The sequence below is a fragment of the Pelodiscus sinensis genome, chromosome 20 (genome assembly GCF_049634645.1).
Source record: "Pelodiscus sinensis isolate JC-2024 chromosome 20, ASM4963464v1, whole genome shotgun sequence".
In the NCBI taxonomy this organism is placed as follows: Eukaryota; Metazoa; Chordata; order Testudines; family Trionychidae; genus Pelodiscus; species Pelodiscus sinensis.
Window position 1 is genome coordinate 12,706,207 of NC_134730.1, and position 16,360 is coordinate 12,722,566.

A 16,360-nucleotide genomic window follows, 5' to 3' on the forward strand; every position below is an offset into this window, starting at 1 on the left:
AATAACTGCTGTGTAGCCATACCCTTAGCGCCCTTCTGGCTCAAGTAGCCTTTTATCCTCTGCTTTGCCCTAATGCAGTTGCAAGAATCTTCTTTCCGTTCATTTTGGCGCCAGGCAGCTCATTTCATATCAGAGCACCAGTGACTCAAGAGCTAACTAGTTCATCATACCCACTTAGCTCAGGAGAACAATATCCCAGTGCTTTTCTCATCTGGACGCTTTCAGGATGGTTCACTTTCTATTGTGACAATAACAAGCTCATTTCTCTGTGCACATTTAACCACGAGTGGACAATTGAGTGCACACCCTTCTGTGAATGCATTCTGTCTTGTAACTTTATTTTTCATCACACCCACATCTGATGGCAAAATCTTCAAAGTCCAAAGACTGGGTTGTTTTCACATTACTTCCTTAGACATTGCCTTGCTACTACTCTGTGTATCATATTCATATCCAACTCTTCCACTCCCTACCCTACTCTCTGTTTTATAGAGATGCTGGGCTAACTCCATGCACTTGTCCCAAATGCATAAATAAAGGCTTTAATAACGTGATGAGGAGCTATTTCTCATGCATTGTAATAGCTCTCAATTCCAAATGGATGGAGAAGAGCAGGGTAGGGTGGTCATGTCTGTACAGAGGGGAAGATAAACTCTGCTTTCCATACTTTTCTGGAGAAGCTGCTTTCTCATTGTGGCATTAAGGGGAACAAATGTGCGCAACTGATTTCTAGAATATCACTCTTCAAAACAATCCCCATGGCCTTTTCCCCTTTAAGTAGGCTCTTACATCCGCTCTTCCTTATTTTCTCATTTATGCGTTAAAATTAAATTAATCGACCACGAAGGGACTCGAACCCTCAATCTTCTGATCCGAAGTCAGACGCCTTATCCATTAGGCCACGCGGTCACGTTGAGCACAGCAACAGTAGTAGTGAGGACATCATGTATTATAACCAGAAAGCAAGAGTTCGTGAGAAGTAGGAGCAGAGTGCTTTCACTTTCTAAGACTAATTGTAATGCTAGTTTCCCTCAGACTGTGCTGCGACTCCTGCGAGGAAAGCTGACAGTACCCTTTGCTTCAATTCCACATTTGTACTGCGTGTGGGAAAACGCTTCCTTGAGCCTTTTAAAACTGTATTGGCCATAATAATAATAATTAATTACATCCAAAATCAGGGGGGTTTGGTTTTATTTTATAGGCAAAACCGTCACTTTCTTTCAAATCGTATTTCAGCCATTTAACTTTCTAGTTAAAATGTCTATTTACATCCTAAAATAGACTACTTAAGGCTATGGTCACAATTTGTAAAACAGACTGGCTTTCATAAACTGATGCATGCAAGCACTGGGGTATGACTACATATTTAAAGAGGGGGGAGAGTTCTATTTTAATTGGGCGGGGGGAACGAAACCCGACGTCAAATCTTCGAGGGCATTAAATGCCACTGTCATTTTCCCAGGCTGGTTTGTACTGGTGCACGCAGCAAGCAGCTAATAGCAGAGCTGCGTGATAAATCGTCACCCCAAACGGGATTCGAACATTGAACTCATTGCTCTAAGACACAAAGACCTTTCCTTCCAGCCACGGAACCTCATCGGCAGCGTCTGCTGCGATCGTGCTACTAGTATGTGACGCAAAGAGCTGCCCGCTGCTCCTGTCAATCATTAGTGTGCCCCCCCCCCAAGGTATAAACCCCACTCTCCCCATGCTCTCGCCTCCCCTACCGCTTTGTTTGCAAAGGGAAGTCATGCTAGTGTGGCCGGAGTCTGCTCTTCCTGCCCCACCGCTCTCCTCTCTCGCGGCTGGCTCAGCGGTGCCTCCAAGGGACAGGGGGCTGCGAAGCAGTTTGACAGGCCAGGGTGTGCGAGGACAGCGAGCAGTGCGGGTGACTTCCATTCCTGTCCTAAGAGGCGCAGCGATAACTCTTAGCTAACAGTGCAGAGGAAGGAAAGGGGGCTTCTCTTTGCGCACGTTCCTGATTCAGGAGGCGCTGCGGCACGGGGAGCGCCAGACGAGATTAGTTCGGAGACTGAAGTGAGGGTTTAGGGAGGAAAAAACAATCTAATTTCATTTGGACGAGGGTATATATACAGAAAATATAGGAGAAATACATTCAGCCAGCAGAGAGTTAAGTAGGAGCGTGAAGCAATTGTTCTCACCAAGCCCCAGTGGCCTAATGGATAAGGCACTGGCCTCCTAAGCCAGGGATTGTGGGTTCGAGTCCCATCTGGGGTGGAATACTTTTACTTTTTTAAAAGCCAACCGTATCGCCAGGCAGCATCTAAATTCGGTGCCTGTCTGCAAATTTAAACCGCACCTCATTTATTGAGCTCCAGTTTTCTCAACAGATAAGAGACTGCGGATCTGTGTGATCAGTTCCTGGCTGGTTGATTGCCCAGCAAAATCTAGTGTGATGCCTTTAGAGTTTTTTGTTTGTTTGTTTGCTAATCCCATCTAGTGTGAATTTTTGCTCCTATTAGGGAAAGTAGATCTATTCAGCAGCAATCTACCAACTTACGCTCCTCAGTTGAGCTCTAATATTGGCTGTTGTTTTGTTTTTGTTTTTGTTTTGTTTTTATTCCCCACCTCCGTATTTTAATAAGCATTAAATACGTTTTGGTCTTCCTCATCTCCCTTTCCCACTTCTCTGTAATGGGGTCAAAGAGGGAACCAGATCCCCCCCTTCAAAGAGAGGTAGGGGAAAAGGATACCTGCTCTGCTTCATGGAGGCAGGGAAGATGCATGGAGTTGGGTGGCAGAGGCTGGCTGTGCCTTGAAGGTGTTCAGTGGTTCGAGTGTCATAGACAGGAATATGCATGCTGTTGAGATCCTATGGCAGGGGTGGGGAATTTAGGGCGGGGGACTTGCCTGGATTCATCCTCCCAGGCTCAGGGCTCTCCCCAACATTAGGGAGCCCGCACTGGCGCTGCAGCCCCTCTCCCCCACCATCCTCCCATGGGGCTGGAGCACACAAAATCTATTAGCCTGGTCCCCCTAGGTTCTGGTGTGTGTGGGGAGTGTCTTTCTACTTGTCAATTGGGGGCCATGTCGGTGAGGCCCCTGCTGTAGGGGCTCTGTGGCAGAAAAAGTTTGGGAAACCCTGGTCTAGATGGTGCTTGCTCCTGCCATAAGTGAGGGGGAGTGGAGGTCTCTTCCATGATTCTCTGGGATTCTCTGAGGGTTTGACCGTTTTTTTTTTTTTTTTTTTTTTTAAATTCTTGCTTGTTTTCTCCGGTGCTAATTTTTTTCTGTGGATTGGTGGACTCTGACCCAGAAAAGGTTCTCCACCCCTCTCTTACAGGAACCACAGCTGCCACACCACGTTGTACGTCAAGGAGGAACTGCCTGGGAGGCCACAAGCTGCCTTTCCAGCCTGCTCCTGCTGTCTCCAGATTGTGTGGTTTTCATCTATTACATCACTGATGCTTTGGCACTTGAGGTGGCAACTGCTTGAAAGGGATTAGAAGCAGGGATACTCCTTTGAAGGACAAACTGCCTCCAGAGAATAGCAGGCTGGGCCTGGCTAGTCACCACAATAATCTCAGTGCTATTCCACCACTGCCCCTCCTGGAGGCATCCTTGTAGCTCATCTGGTTATTTAGCTGGTGCATAAGGGCATCCTTACCCCTAACTGGGAGCAAACTATATATCTAAAACTATTGCTCAGTTCCCAGCAGCAGCTCCTTCCCATTTCTGAACTCAGGGCGCAATCATGTGGCTTTTTGATTCACTCCAGGGCTACGTCTACACTGCAGGCTTCTTGTGCAAAAATTGTTTTGCACAAGAGTTCTTGTGCAAAAGGTCTTCCACAAGAGCGTATCCACATTGCCGTGTGTTTTTGTGCAAGAGATGTGCTTTTGAGCAAGAGCATCCATGGCAGTGTGGACGCTCTCTTGTGCAAGAAAGCTGTGATGGCCATTTTAGCCATAGGGCTTTCTTGCGCAAGAAACCCCTGTTGCCTGTCTACACTGCCATCTTGTGGAAGAGCTCTTGCGCAAGAGGGCTTATTCCTCGTGAGGAGAGGAATAACTTCTGGATGAAGCCCTGTTTTCCAATGCTGTACTGTAAATTTACTTGCACAAGAACGTGCGTGCAGTGTAGACACCCAGCAAGTTTTTGTACAAGAGCAATTGTTCTTGTGCAAAAAACCTGCAGTGTAGACGTAGCCCAAGGGTTTTATGAAAACGCTATTCTCTGCTGTTGATTTTTCCTTTTCTGTTTTACTCAGACAGATTCACTGGCTGTTATTCAAATGTGTATCCCGAAATAGTATTGCAGTGTAGACATACTATAAGGGCAACTGAATCAATTTAGCTGGACACACTTTCCAGCTGAAGTTAACAGATTCTGCTAGCAAGACTCATCTTCTTTCTTTTGTCTTCACTATTTATTTTGACTCTGATCACACCCAGAGTGTGCTAGGGGTTTCCAGATTCATAAGGAAAAATTATGAGTTTGGCTTCCTAACACTTCTGTAGGTGCTTATTTATGAATCTTTGCTTCACCTTTTCAAGCTTTCCAACCATAATCATGAGGGATCTTAAGTTTAGTTTTAAAGACAGTTGAAATTCTTATGGAATCACTAGCTTTCAAAAGCTGATAAAAACACCAAATGTCACTAGACTTGTGATAAATTTTGCCAGCTCTTGCAATTTTATCCATCTTTATATACCTTTCTTCCAGGAGTGGGGAACTTCTTTTGGATCGGGGGCTGCTGAGCCACAAACAAATCAGTTGGGGGACACATACAAGTGTGACGCAAAAAACAAACAAAAAAAAACCCTCGCTGATGATGCCCCAAACTGAGGAGAGAGACACCCTACATTCCTCTGTATGTGTGAAAGACATTCCATACATTCACACCAGAACCTAGGGAGGCTCAGACTAGAAGATTCTGTGTGTTCCAGCCCCAACAGGGGGCAGTGGAGGGGGCTGGAGTGTCAGTGCAGACTCCCCAATGCTGGGGGGAGCCCCAAGGGCCGGATCCAGGCAAGCTGGGGAAAGGGGGAAGCCGCATCTGGCCCCTGGATCTTAGGTTCCCCACCCCTGTTTTATTTTATGTCATTTTTCATTCAAGGAAGGCAAACCCGGCCATTATGCTTGTCTAGCCCACAGAGCTTCATTGTCCACTGCTAATTATGCTTCCCTTTCTTTAATTAGGCAAAACTTAGTTATACATCTTTGCTTAAAAGTTCATCAATATGCAAAAGTGTCAGCAAGAGAAGCAAGGCTTTATATTAACTGTTTGGGACTTAAGATATTTGCAAAGGCTTTAAATGGAAAAGCTCTGCCCTGAGAAAGCAAATTTGTCTGCAGGGAACATGTCTCTCCTAAAAGCACTTGAACTATGGTGAGCCCACAATCTCTGTTAGGAGGCCATTAGGTCACCAAGGGCACATGCAAGTGCTTAGCTGCAGTATCTCTTAACCAAGTTTGCCATCCAAAGCTATGGGGAAAAGAGCCAGCTGCTAATTCATTAGACAATTCCCATAGAAGTGCTCTAGAAGGGTGCAGCTACACAGCAGCGTTATTTTGCAATAACAGCAATTATTCTGAAATAAGAATGTAAGCGTCTATGCAGCAATTCCGTTATTTCAAAATAAATTTGAAATAATGGATGGTTTATTCCGACTTCTGTAAACCTCTTTCCACGAGGAATAATGCCTCTTCCAAAACTGCTATTTCGAAATAGCTGTAGTGTGGAAGTTCCACTGCTGCTATTTCAAAATAGCTCCACCCCCCAGGGCATTCAAAGTAATAACTCCCTCGTGCTTCCTGAGGCTCTAAATTGAGGTGGCACATCCACATTAGGGGAGCCTGCTTCGGACTAATTTTGAGACTTCCCCATAGTATTTCTTCCGGAATAGCTTATTCCAAAATAAGTGTGCAGTGTAGACGTATCCAAAGTGTGCAAGACCAGGCTCAGCAGCGTTTCACTGATCATCCTACATGTATTCCTCCCCATCACCTTTGTTCAGACAGTCACTTGCTTTTGTTGGACTTTCAATCGCTGTGGTGGCTCCATCAGTCGTTTTCCCTTTCATTGTTGCATGGCCTACACTAGAGGCATCTTTTACTGCTTGCCGAGTGGGTTATTTTTAGTGTTTGACTGGTCTGTGCATAACTTTCATTTCTGCCTTATGCTTAAATTTAATTCTTTGAGTAGTGAGTTCAAAATTGCCTAACCTGTCATGTCTGGAGTAATTATCCCTGTGATACAAGCCCACAACCCTGTGGTAATTGTGCTCCTGAGGGTGACTGGCATGTCCGTGCAGCCCCTGAAGACATCAGAGCAGGGGGTCTCCACATGCTATCCTTGCCTGAAGACACCATTCCTGCAACTTCCAATGATCAGTAATGGAGAACAGTGGCCAGTAAAGGTGGGGGTTGATGCCTGTAGATGAGGGAAGGACATGGAGCCACTTCTGTACATGGAGTGGTACAGGCCAGGGCAAGAATAATCCTGCCTTAACTCCACCCATGGGGCAGCTGTCTGGCCACTCCCAGGGTGGGACTCAAGCCCACAACCCTATTTTCCCCAGGTAAATGCCCTATCCCACTCAAGAACCCACCCCACCTTCAGGGGGTCCCTTATTCTGCTTTCCTAATGCAGGAGCTAGATCCATCCCTGGGGCAACCTGTGTTGGCTGTCTAGCTGCTTCCTGAGTGGGATTGGGCCCACCACCCTGTTCTATCACCCTATCCCTGAGTTCACTGGAGATCCCACTCCACGCCCCTACCTTTGGCAGGTCCCTTATCCTGCCTTCTTAGTATGGGACCCAGCTCCATCCCTGGGGCAGCCTGTGCTGGTTGTCCGGCCACTGCCTGAGTGGGGCTACATCTAGACTGCAAGCTTCTTTTGAAAGCAGCTTTTCTGGAAGAGATCTTCCAGAAAAACTTCTTTCAAAAGAGAGCATCTACGCAGCAAAAGCACATTGAAAAAGTGTTCTGCTTTTTCGAAAGATAGCGTCCACATTGATTGGATGCTATGTCACATGTAAGGCCATCTGGTTCAGGCAGGGCATTAGGTCACCAGGTGCTTCCGAATGCTGTTGCCTAAATCTAGTTGAGACGTGGTTAAAGGGACCCCCCCGGAGAAGCTGTTTCTCTGCTTCTGCTACATGCTTGCCTACCCTCCAAAGGACAGCAAAGCGTTAGCAGCGCATGCTCTAGTTGCCCAGCTTTTGGATGCCACCACATTTTTCTTTTTGCCATGGAGCTGGAGCTTCCTCTGAGCATACGATGGCCCCACTCTGCCATGCTGCAGCAGTTTGTGCAGGCTGCCTTCATGGCCCTCCACGAGCTCAACACCAAATTCATTCTAGAGGCTCTTTCCTTGAGCATGGAACCAAAACCTTTGCAACCGCACTCCACAGTGGAGAGTTTTGGAGGCTGGATACCGATTCTAACTGGTGGGACTGGCTGGTCATGGAGGAGTGGGATGACCAGCAGTGGCTCCAAAACTTTCGCATGAGGAAGGCCACCCTTTGGAGCTGTGTACCTGGCTCACCCCTGCCCTCTGACAACTCAACACCCACCTGTGGCTTGCCATCCCCCTGGAGAAGCAGGTCGCAATTGCCATCTGGAAGCTTACCGGTCAATGGGCAACAGTCAGGCATGGGAAAGTCTTCCATCGGGGCCCTTCTCATGGAGGTAAGGTGCTTTTGGGCTGCAGTCCCTGTGGGGTGGGGGGGTCCTAGAAAAGGGGGACCCTAGGGAAACGGGTGGGGGGTTGTACCGTACCATCCCATCCTCACACAGCCCTGCTGCTGGGGGAGCGGCATCATAGGGAGGGCTCCCGGGGCATTTTGGGGGGGGGGGGAAGAAAAGGGGACAGGCACATCCTAAGGGCTGAGGCACTCCCTCTCATTCTCTGTTTTGTGTGTGTGTTTGTCTCCTCTTGCAGGTTGTGAGGGCCATCAATTCCATCCTGCTGCTCAGGGTCATCTGCCTGGAAGACCTGGAACCGATCATCGTAAGATTTGCCGCCCTGGGTTTCCTGAACTGCGGTGGTGCCACAGAAGGAACCCATACTCCAATCTGCACACCAAGTCATTGAGCAGCCCAGTATATCAACAGGAAGGGCTAATTCTCCATGGTGCTACAGGCCCTGGTTGACCGTGAACTGTGGACAGTTCACGGACATTTTTGTTGGGTGGTTGGGGAGGGCGCACAACACCCACGTATTTCACAGCTCGAGCCTCTACAGGAAGCTAGAGGTGGGCACATTCTTCCCCCAGCATGACATTGCAGTTGGGGATGTGCAGAGGCCACTGTGCATTGTGGGGGAGGCAGCCTACCCCCTCATGCTGTGGCTGATTAAACTATACTCCAGCCAGCTGGACCCCAGCAGGGACCAATTAAGTCCCATCTCAGTCGGGCAAGTCAGATGGAGTGTGTCTTCGGCCACCTCAAGGCGTGGTTCAGATGCCTCCTTCTTAAAGTTGTATCCCTTGTCTGCATCACAAACTAAGTTGTGTAATTATCTTGTCTGAAACTGTACAATTGTTTGGAATGAGTGAAAGCCATCACAGACGCCCAGGTGATCAAGAAGTGGAAACTTTGAACATAACAAAACAGTCATTGTGTCTGAGGCTGAACTGAATTAGCAGCATTGACAAACCCTGGAGACAAGCAGAGACCCCACCAAGACTGAGACACAAGGATGAGAATCCTGACAATCACCATCAAAGGATAACATTGGTGAACGCAGATTAACACCTCGTAAGAGTGGATGACTGCAGCATGACACTGCAATATCCATAGACCCAAATGGGAACTTACAAGTATAAGGAGAGCTCTTGCCATGGAACTCTGGGTTCCATCCTGCAAGCCAAGCCAAGCCTCGCAGGAGCCTTGAATCACGATCAAAAGACCCCGACTCCTCACTCAGTGAGCCTTGCCTGGCCAGTAAGACTGACTTGAGCCACGACAGACTGGTAATTATGCACCATCTGTAGGACGTCTGTGTCATTATAAAGCATATGCTAACTGCTTCTCGACTGTATTCTCAATAAATGCAGCATATTGCCTTTTCCCCTGAAAAAATCCCATGTGCTTCTTATAAGCATAACAGCCTAAACTTGCTAAAGCATCTTTGTTTAAATCTCTTGGTGCACAATTCTGCTCCAAAGCTAACCTGCTTGCTTTTTCAGAAACAGGGGTTACTCTCATACATCAATACACAAGGGTGTACAGTTGGGGCACGAGGAAAAAAAAAGTCATGGCAGAAGAAAGCCTAAGCTTTTGGCTTTCTTTTAAAACATGGAAAAATATATGCAATATTAATATTGTTCATGAAAACCCACTTTATTATATACAAGAAAGCACATGTTAAATTACATTTTACATGTTTAAGCAAAGTTTTTTTGTAATTTGAGTTTGTAATTTGAATATCCTCTTCATTTTCCAGATGAATGTGTTTAAAAGTAAGCTATCCAGGGAATTTCTTTTTTATCTTCAATCAACATCTATCCTCCTGCTTTGTTTTATAGCAGAATGAATTTTTTTCTGTCGCAGTCGTTCACGATTCATTTTTTGTACCCTAAAAACAGAGAATGAGAACCTTAATCAGCCTACCCCTAAAATATTTAAAAACAACTATTATTATTCAACACTTGTCTGATGATACACACACAATGTGTTACCAGGTGCCATACAGGGAGATAATCCCTGCCCTTTGGATTTAAATAAACTGCTGAACTATACTAAAATTATTCATGCTAGGACAAGAGTAGAAAAAAAATCTCATGTCTCAGGATGCAAGTTGATTATCGCCAAGGCCAGGAAGGAATTCCAGCCCTTCTCACCCCAAAACAGCACTACTCGGTTCCCCATAGGGAACTTTCACCTCCCTCTAGCAGTGGTTCTCAACCTGTGGGCTGTTCATGGCTCAACCAGCACACTGCTGCAGCCCATTTACATCTTCTGTGCTATGCAGATAATATATGGGCCACATCCACACAGTATATATAACACACAGAAAACCATATACATGGCCTGAAGTGGTAAATAGGTTGAGAATCACTGTTCAAGAACCTCACGTATTGGTCATTTGAAAGAATGTGAATAAAATTTCATGGACCAGTGGTTTGATCAGGTATGAAAAAAGACTACTACACTGGCTAACACAATATAAAGTTATATTAAAACACTCCAGAACTGATAGAACAGTGCAAGTTATTTAGAACGGTCTAACTAGAGCAGCTGACCCATTGTCACCTTGTTGTAGCTCTGCTACAGTCCCTTCTGGCATCATGATAGCCCTGCCCAGGGAGACCTGTGTTTAACTCACCTACAAATTCCAACTGGACTGTGGATTTTTTCTGTCTAATCCAAATCTGTCTGAAGTTGAGCCCTATGTTTGATTTATACCTGGCTATGAGGAGCTGAGTAGTCTCCTTGGATACCACGTTGGGTTTCTGCGTGGCCTCCTTAATCATGTCTCTGATTTTTTGCAAACAGTCTGCTAGATTCTTCATTTGGTGGCGACTCACTTCAGAGTTTATGATCAGCTCACCACTTTTGTTTATTTTATTCTTGTGCTAGGAAGGAAAAGAGAAAATATTTGATCATGAACACGGTTACAAATGTATCATTTCCTGGCATCAAAGCCGAGACAGAGCTGATAATTTTCCACAACATCTTTGGGATATCTATTGTCTTAAGTTTAAATAGCTTTGAAATCTATTGCATTAGACATGCAAAATTTATGTACCGGTATTGTAGGATTATATAAATCATCTTTGGGGGACAGATGAGACCAACATCAGGAAGTGTTATGCGCTTCAAAGAACTATTTTAAACAATGTGCCAGACAAGAAAGAACTTTTGGGACAAACATAGTTAAATGGGTTTTCCAGGATGTACTTGTGCAGGAGAGAATGCAAGTTCTAAGTCTGGACCCAACCTTTTGAAACAGAGTCCCGAGGAGAAAACCATAATCTGACACATTAACTATGCATGGTCTCTGAAGATCGAAGACACTACCTGTATAAAGGAACAACTAATCTATGCATATGGGTGCTTATGTTGAACTATGACAGACAACCTTCTTGGTGGGATTTGAAAGTCTGATCACTGCCAGGTATTGTCCAGTTTAGGCACCCTGACTTGCTGGGGAAATCACAGTGCAGGCAGAGAACTGTGAAGCCTGGAAAAACTGAGGTCTGGAGAAAAAAAGATACAGGTCTCCATCCAAATAAGGTGATAGCTGAGGAGCCACAAGCCTAGATCAGGTTCCTTGCTGGACCATGAGCTGAAACTGCAGATGCAGTTGCCCTAAACTGTGACAGAAGGCTGTAACATTAAACAAAATAGTTGGAAGGGGAAGGAAAAAGCTTATAGTTACCATCACTGCCATTTTCTCCCTCACATCTTCTGCAATCCAATCCGCTGATGCCAAATGGAATCTAACTTCTGCCTTACTATTGACTGTAAGTAGAAGAAAAAGAGAAGGAAATGTTTACTTTATCATGCAATTCACATTCAAAAGCAGCTGGTAATTAGTTTGCCATGTTGATTCTAATCTGTGTGCAGTAGGATCACATCCTTTTTCTGCTCTTCTTGGTGCCACAGTTAAAGAAAAATGTTACCTAGGTGTTTATATGGACCTCATCATGCTTTACAAATACTACAGCGTTATCAATTGGAAGGTAACTGCTACTTCCAATTACAAAGAATAAATTGCTTAATACTTATTTAAAACAATATCTTATCCTTATATTTATCTTTAAAAAAATCTTCCAGTTAACTATAAGGATGTTAAATATCGACTAACTGACTAATCAAATAGTTGATTCATTTTGCATCAACTATTCGATTAGTCGATAGGACATCTCTGCCTTTGAAGTGTAGCAACAACTACAAAAGCAAAAGCGCTGCATGGAGCCCAGGTTAGCTGACTCCCCAGCTGATCCCAGGTTCCACATGGCATTGCTGCTTTGAAATGTTGCTAGAAACCTGATGCCAGACTCCTCATGACATTTTAAAGTGTCACACGGAGCCCAGGTCTGCAGGGGAGTCCTCAGCTGATCCCAGGCTCCACAGTCTGTGTGCAGTCTGAGGACATCCCAGCTGGCCCAAGGCTGTACATGGTGTTTCAAAGCGCCAGCCCCACGTGGATCCCAGGTTCTGGCCCCAAGCTTCAAGTGATGCTGCTACTTTGAAGTATCCTCTCTTCTTTCTCCCCCTTGCTGCCTCTTTCTGATAGAGGCAGCAAGGAGAGGGGAAGCACCTCGTCGACTATCCTGTAGACTATCCGATAAGCATTTGCTTATTGGATAGTCAACTAGTTCTTCACATCCCATGGTAACTAAGGAGTTACCATGGAGGGAATTTTTTTTAAATCTGATTTTAAATATCTGATTATTTTTGTGCATTTTTCTCAGCTTGTATCATGCAAACAGATTAGTCAGTTTCATTTTCAGCTTCTCACATATTGCAGTGCTGAAAAGTTCAAAATGTGAATGCTGCAGAGAATTGTTTTTGTTTAAATAAAATGTAATAAAAATAACAATCATTTCTACTGGTCTTAAGTTTTGCGATTACTTTTTTTTCCTTTTTTTAACACCACCTATTTTGGGTTAAGTTTGATGGGCCTGAATGTCCTTTTAAATTTTTTAACTATAATGAAAAAGGAACAACAAGAAGGCCACTCAAATTTGATTAGGCTTTCCAATGTTTTTTAAAAGTCCAAGTTTTCACCTTGTTGTACAGTCTATATATTTTTGAATCCACAAAATATTTTTTGTACCTTTATTAACATTCTGGCCTCCAGGTCCACTGCTCCGGCAATAGGATATGGAAAGGCAATCTGGAAGACAAGAATGCAGGAGAACTTAACCCCTCAGCTAGATCTATAACTAATCACACGGGAGCAGAGAAAAGAAATAATCTGAATGTGTGTGTGTCAATCTTTCCAGACTACTGTATCCCTTGCAGATGTCTGATTTGTCTTGCGTTCCCTCAGTTTTGTCTTATTTAAACTGCTTGCTTACAAAATCAGACATAAAAATACAGAAGTACCCCAGCACAGTTACTGGAAAACTGCTCACTTTTCTCATTTTTACTATGTAATTACAAAATACATAACACATAAATATTGTACTTTACATATCAGCATTTAGCCAACAGAGCAGTATAAAGAAATCACTGTATGACATTTTAGTTTGCACTTACTTCATTAGTGCTTTCTATCTGGCATATTGTAAACCAAGGCAAATATCTAGAGGAATTGAGTACCCCTCGAAGACATCTGTATATCCCCGGGGTGCATGTACCACTAGTTGAGAACCAGTTAAATGTGGGGATGGGGAAAGAGAGGGCAAGTTTAAAGTGAGATGGTGGCTGTAAACAAACTTTATGGAACCACGGGAAACTTGGCCAGACCCATGATAAGTGGACATACAGCAAACTAAAATAGTGCCAGACCACCAATGTTGGACCAGAGAGTGCCAGACTAGAGAGATATCACCTGTATTGAGAATTCCACCTTATCCTGCCCCACCAAAATATTTTTCTTGCTCAGGTTCTAAAAGCCTATAACCATTTTAGGTAAGATTTTCAGGCTCATTGCTTTATATCCAAGTCATTCTATACTTTAATTGCCCTTCTACATTACATTTACTCCACCAATCCCATTTTCTAAAATATTATAATAATCATATAGCCCCTCTCGTGTAGAAAATAAACTCAGGATTATTACAATTTCTTATCACGTTCTTCCACCCTCTCCTTCTGGTCACCAACACATCTTATGAACAAAACTTATTTTATGATCAATTCCTTATGTTTATGGGTAACTTTGCAATGCTAATGGGAATTTGTTGCTTTTTATTGTTTCTGTACAGGTAAGTGAAATTTCTTAAAATAATCTAATTGACTTACTGGCAATAAAATCCCTCTGAAAGCAATTTGGACAACAGAAGAGCATTTCTCCTATATTCTAGACTTACCAACAGGAATGTCAGGAGAGATTTGTTTTGTCCCAGCCTGCAAAATACACACATGTAAGGAAGCAACTGATGTTTGATGCTACAGGAAGCATTTGTGCTATAAAATCAGTCCCAGAGCACAATTTGAAAGAAAATATAACTACAGCAGCTATTGCTACATATCTACTCTATTTTTATAAAGTGGTATATTCAAAATTGACTTGTGAGAACATCCCTGTAATCAGTCGTCTAACCTGGACCTAGAATTACTCTTTCATCTAGTGTAGGTCTCTGAGAGTGGTTTACTGCCGAGGCCTGGTTTATAATTCTCTTCTTTGTACTTTTCACTTATGGTGTCCAAGCTGGATATTGTCTTTCCTTTTGTAAACAGACTAGCTCATTTGTTCTGTCCTACACAATTCTGCTCTACGGGCTCTTTCCACACAAGTTGCTTTTATTGTCTGTGTTAGGCATTTGAAATATACCATCCTGTGACATAGTGGGGACTGGATTCACTGTTTGCTTTGTTATGCTGTACGTGATTCTGATTGTGCTGTGCTGTTCTGTAGTGTGTGCAGTGCCCAGAAGGGGATGGGATCTTGAGGTGAGAACTCCTAATAGAAGGCACATATGACCCAGACCAGCCTGTCACTTGACCTTACGGGGAGGATGCAAACAGTGATACTCAGATAATACCTGGGACCCTGGAAGCTGGACAAAAGAGGAGGTGGGACTGTCTAGATGGCTGGGACCTGCTGCTAGGTGTGTGGGTTAGTTTTTGGCTGGCTTGGGGAGAAGGGAGTCTAGCTGGCTCAGGGGGGCAGGCTCTGGGCTCCAGTATCCCCAAGATGGACTGTACTAAATGCTTCTGATTCCTGTAACAAGTCTGTGTTACGCTGTGTCCCTGTCAATGAATAAACCTGTTCTACTTGCTTGCTGAGAGTCACAACTGACTGTGGATAAGGGTGCAGGGCCCGGTGACTTCTCCACACTCCGTGACACATGCAGACATTCCATAACTGTTGATCTAGTACAGCTTAACCTTGTCCCTCTCCACTGCTCCCTTTCTTCATAATTAAGTGACACGCCACATGACTTTTTTTCAGCTTCTCCCAGACATTTACATCTTTACCATGACAGACATCACAACAAAACTACCGTTATCAACGATGCTGTTATTCTTTTTTTTTTTTTTTTTTTTTAAATCTAAGAGTCTCCACTTTTGTTGCTGTTGAGGTTCGGCTCCCTGTAAAGTCCAGCACCCAGGACCAAAACAGATCCTCACAGTAATTTCTGTGGCCAAGAGCCATCATGTGAAGATCTGCTGCAGGGCTGTTTCTCCAGCACAGGATAGTGTTATAGTGCAATGGCCCACAGGGAGCTTTCTGAAATCAGCTACATGCAGCCTGCAGCTAGTAAAAGGGGGTTTGTTTTGAATGAAGCACAACAGCCCCATATAACTTGCCATCAGCTAGTACAGGTACTTACTGTTTCTGGGCCCCACCCATTATACTCAGGCTATGCCCCCTTCTGTCCCCTCCCATTTCTACCAGGCCACACCCATTGCACTCAGCCCAGGTCTGTCATCTCCGAGTCCTATCAGACCCCGCCCACTGCAATCAAGCCCCGCCCCTCACGATCTGGCCCCGCCCCTACCCTGACGTTCTGCCTTTTGCCCCCTCCCATGACAGCCCCGCCCCACGCACTTGGGCTCCCTCCGCGGCGTCGCTTCCGCGCTGCTCAGGATAGAGCCTGTCCAGGGCGTATTCGCTCCGGAACTCCGAGCTGGGGGCGGCTCCGGTGGCGGCTCGGAGTAGGATACCGCGGGGGGGCCGGGCGGGGAGCGGCGCCGGCCTCGCGCGCCACAGGCCGCGCAGCACGCGCGCCGCCATCTTGGGTCCTCTGCGTGTGTCCCCTCAAGAGTCCGGCCGGGAAACCGCGGGTGCGCTGGAGGTTCCGGGGCAATTCCTCCCGGCTCGTGCGGCTGTGAGGGCGGGGCTGCGCTTTGCGTGGGGCGGGGGGGCTGATGCGGACACTAGGGGCGCCCACGCCGCGTGGCGCCGGCAGGATGACGTGAGTGGCCCGCGCGCTCCCGGGCATTGGCCGCCTACCCCCGTCTGGCCTCGCTCAGATTTGCCCCCCCTCCCCCATTCCCAGTCAGGGTGGCCGGGCCACAGCGTGACCCCAGGGGCCAGTTTGCAACGATGCAGCCAAGTCCTGCCCCCGTTGCCGGCGAGTGCAGTAGGGATGTGAAGGGTCACGCGGGAAGCAGCCCCCTTACCAGGTGAGCGCTTAACCAGCGGGGCCAGAGCAGCTCCCCTCCCAGCTTCAGCGGGCTGTGAGCAGCCCCCAGGCACACTGGTTTGGCTGGAACAGCGCCCCCCCTACGTTGTGGGAGGGTGCTCCAGCCTGCCAGTGCCCAA

At 45.8% G+C, this 16,360-nt stretch overlaps 1 protein-coding gene and 2 non-coding genes across 4 annotated transcripts; 1 reads left to right on the forward strand and 2 right to left on the reverse strand.

Moving 5' to 3' along the window:
* Nucleotides 1-836: 836 nt before the first annotated feature.
* Nucleotides 837-909, reverse strand: TRNAR-UCG (transfer RNA arginine (anticodon UCG)). Its single transcript has one exon. It is a non-coding gene; the product is annotated as a tRNA-Arg (tRNA).
* A 1,256-nt stretch (nucleotides 910-2,165) lies between these two features.
* TRNAR-CCU (transfer RNA arginine (anticodon CCU)) lies at nucleotides 2,166-2,238 on the forward strand. Its single transcript has one exon. It is a non-coding gene; the product is annotated as a tRNA-Arg (tRNA).
* Nucleotides 2,239-9,291: 7,053 nt separating this feature from the next.
* Nucleotides 9,292-15,902, reverse strand: MRPL58 (mitochondrial ribosomal protein L58). Of its 2 annotated transcripts, none has more exons than XM_075903703.1 (6): nucleotides 15,644-15,902; nucleotides 13,959-13,995; nucleotides 12,758-12,817; nucleotides 11,354-11,436; nucleotides 10,298-10,547; nucleotides 9,292-9,547 (listed from the first exon to the last, which is right to left on the reverse strand). In XM_075903703.1, exons 1-6 carry the CDS (start codon nucleotides 15,827-15,829, stop codon nucleotides 9,534-9,536), a joined length of 630 nt encoding a protein of 209 aa, XP_075759818.1. In that variant the 5' UTR covers nucleotides 15,830-15,902; the 3' UTR covers nucleotides 9,292-9,533. The 2 variants fall into 2 exon arrangements, with proteins under 2 accessions (XP_075759818.1, XP_006136470.2); XM_006136408.4 differs by having other exon boundaries at nucleotides 10,378-10,547; nucleotides 15,644-15,885.
* Nucleotides 15,903-16,360: the final 458 nt, after the last annotated feature.

Bases quoted from the DNA above. Each gene is read 5' to 3' on its own strand.
- MRPL58 (XM_075903703.1), bottom strand. From the start codon at position 15,829: ATGGCGGCGCGCGTGCTGCGCGGCCTGTGGCGCGCGAGGCCGGCGCCG. The intron at 11,437-12,757 runs GTACAAAAAATA...TTCTACTTACAG, and splicing joins AGGCCAGAATGTTAATAAAG to TCAATAGTAAGGCAGAAGTT. The intron at 10,548-11,353 runs GTAACTATAAGC...TTTCCTTCCTAG, and splicing joins GGGAGAAAATGGCAGTGATG to CACAAGAATAAAATAAACAA.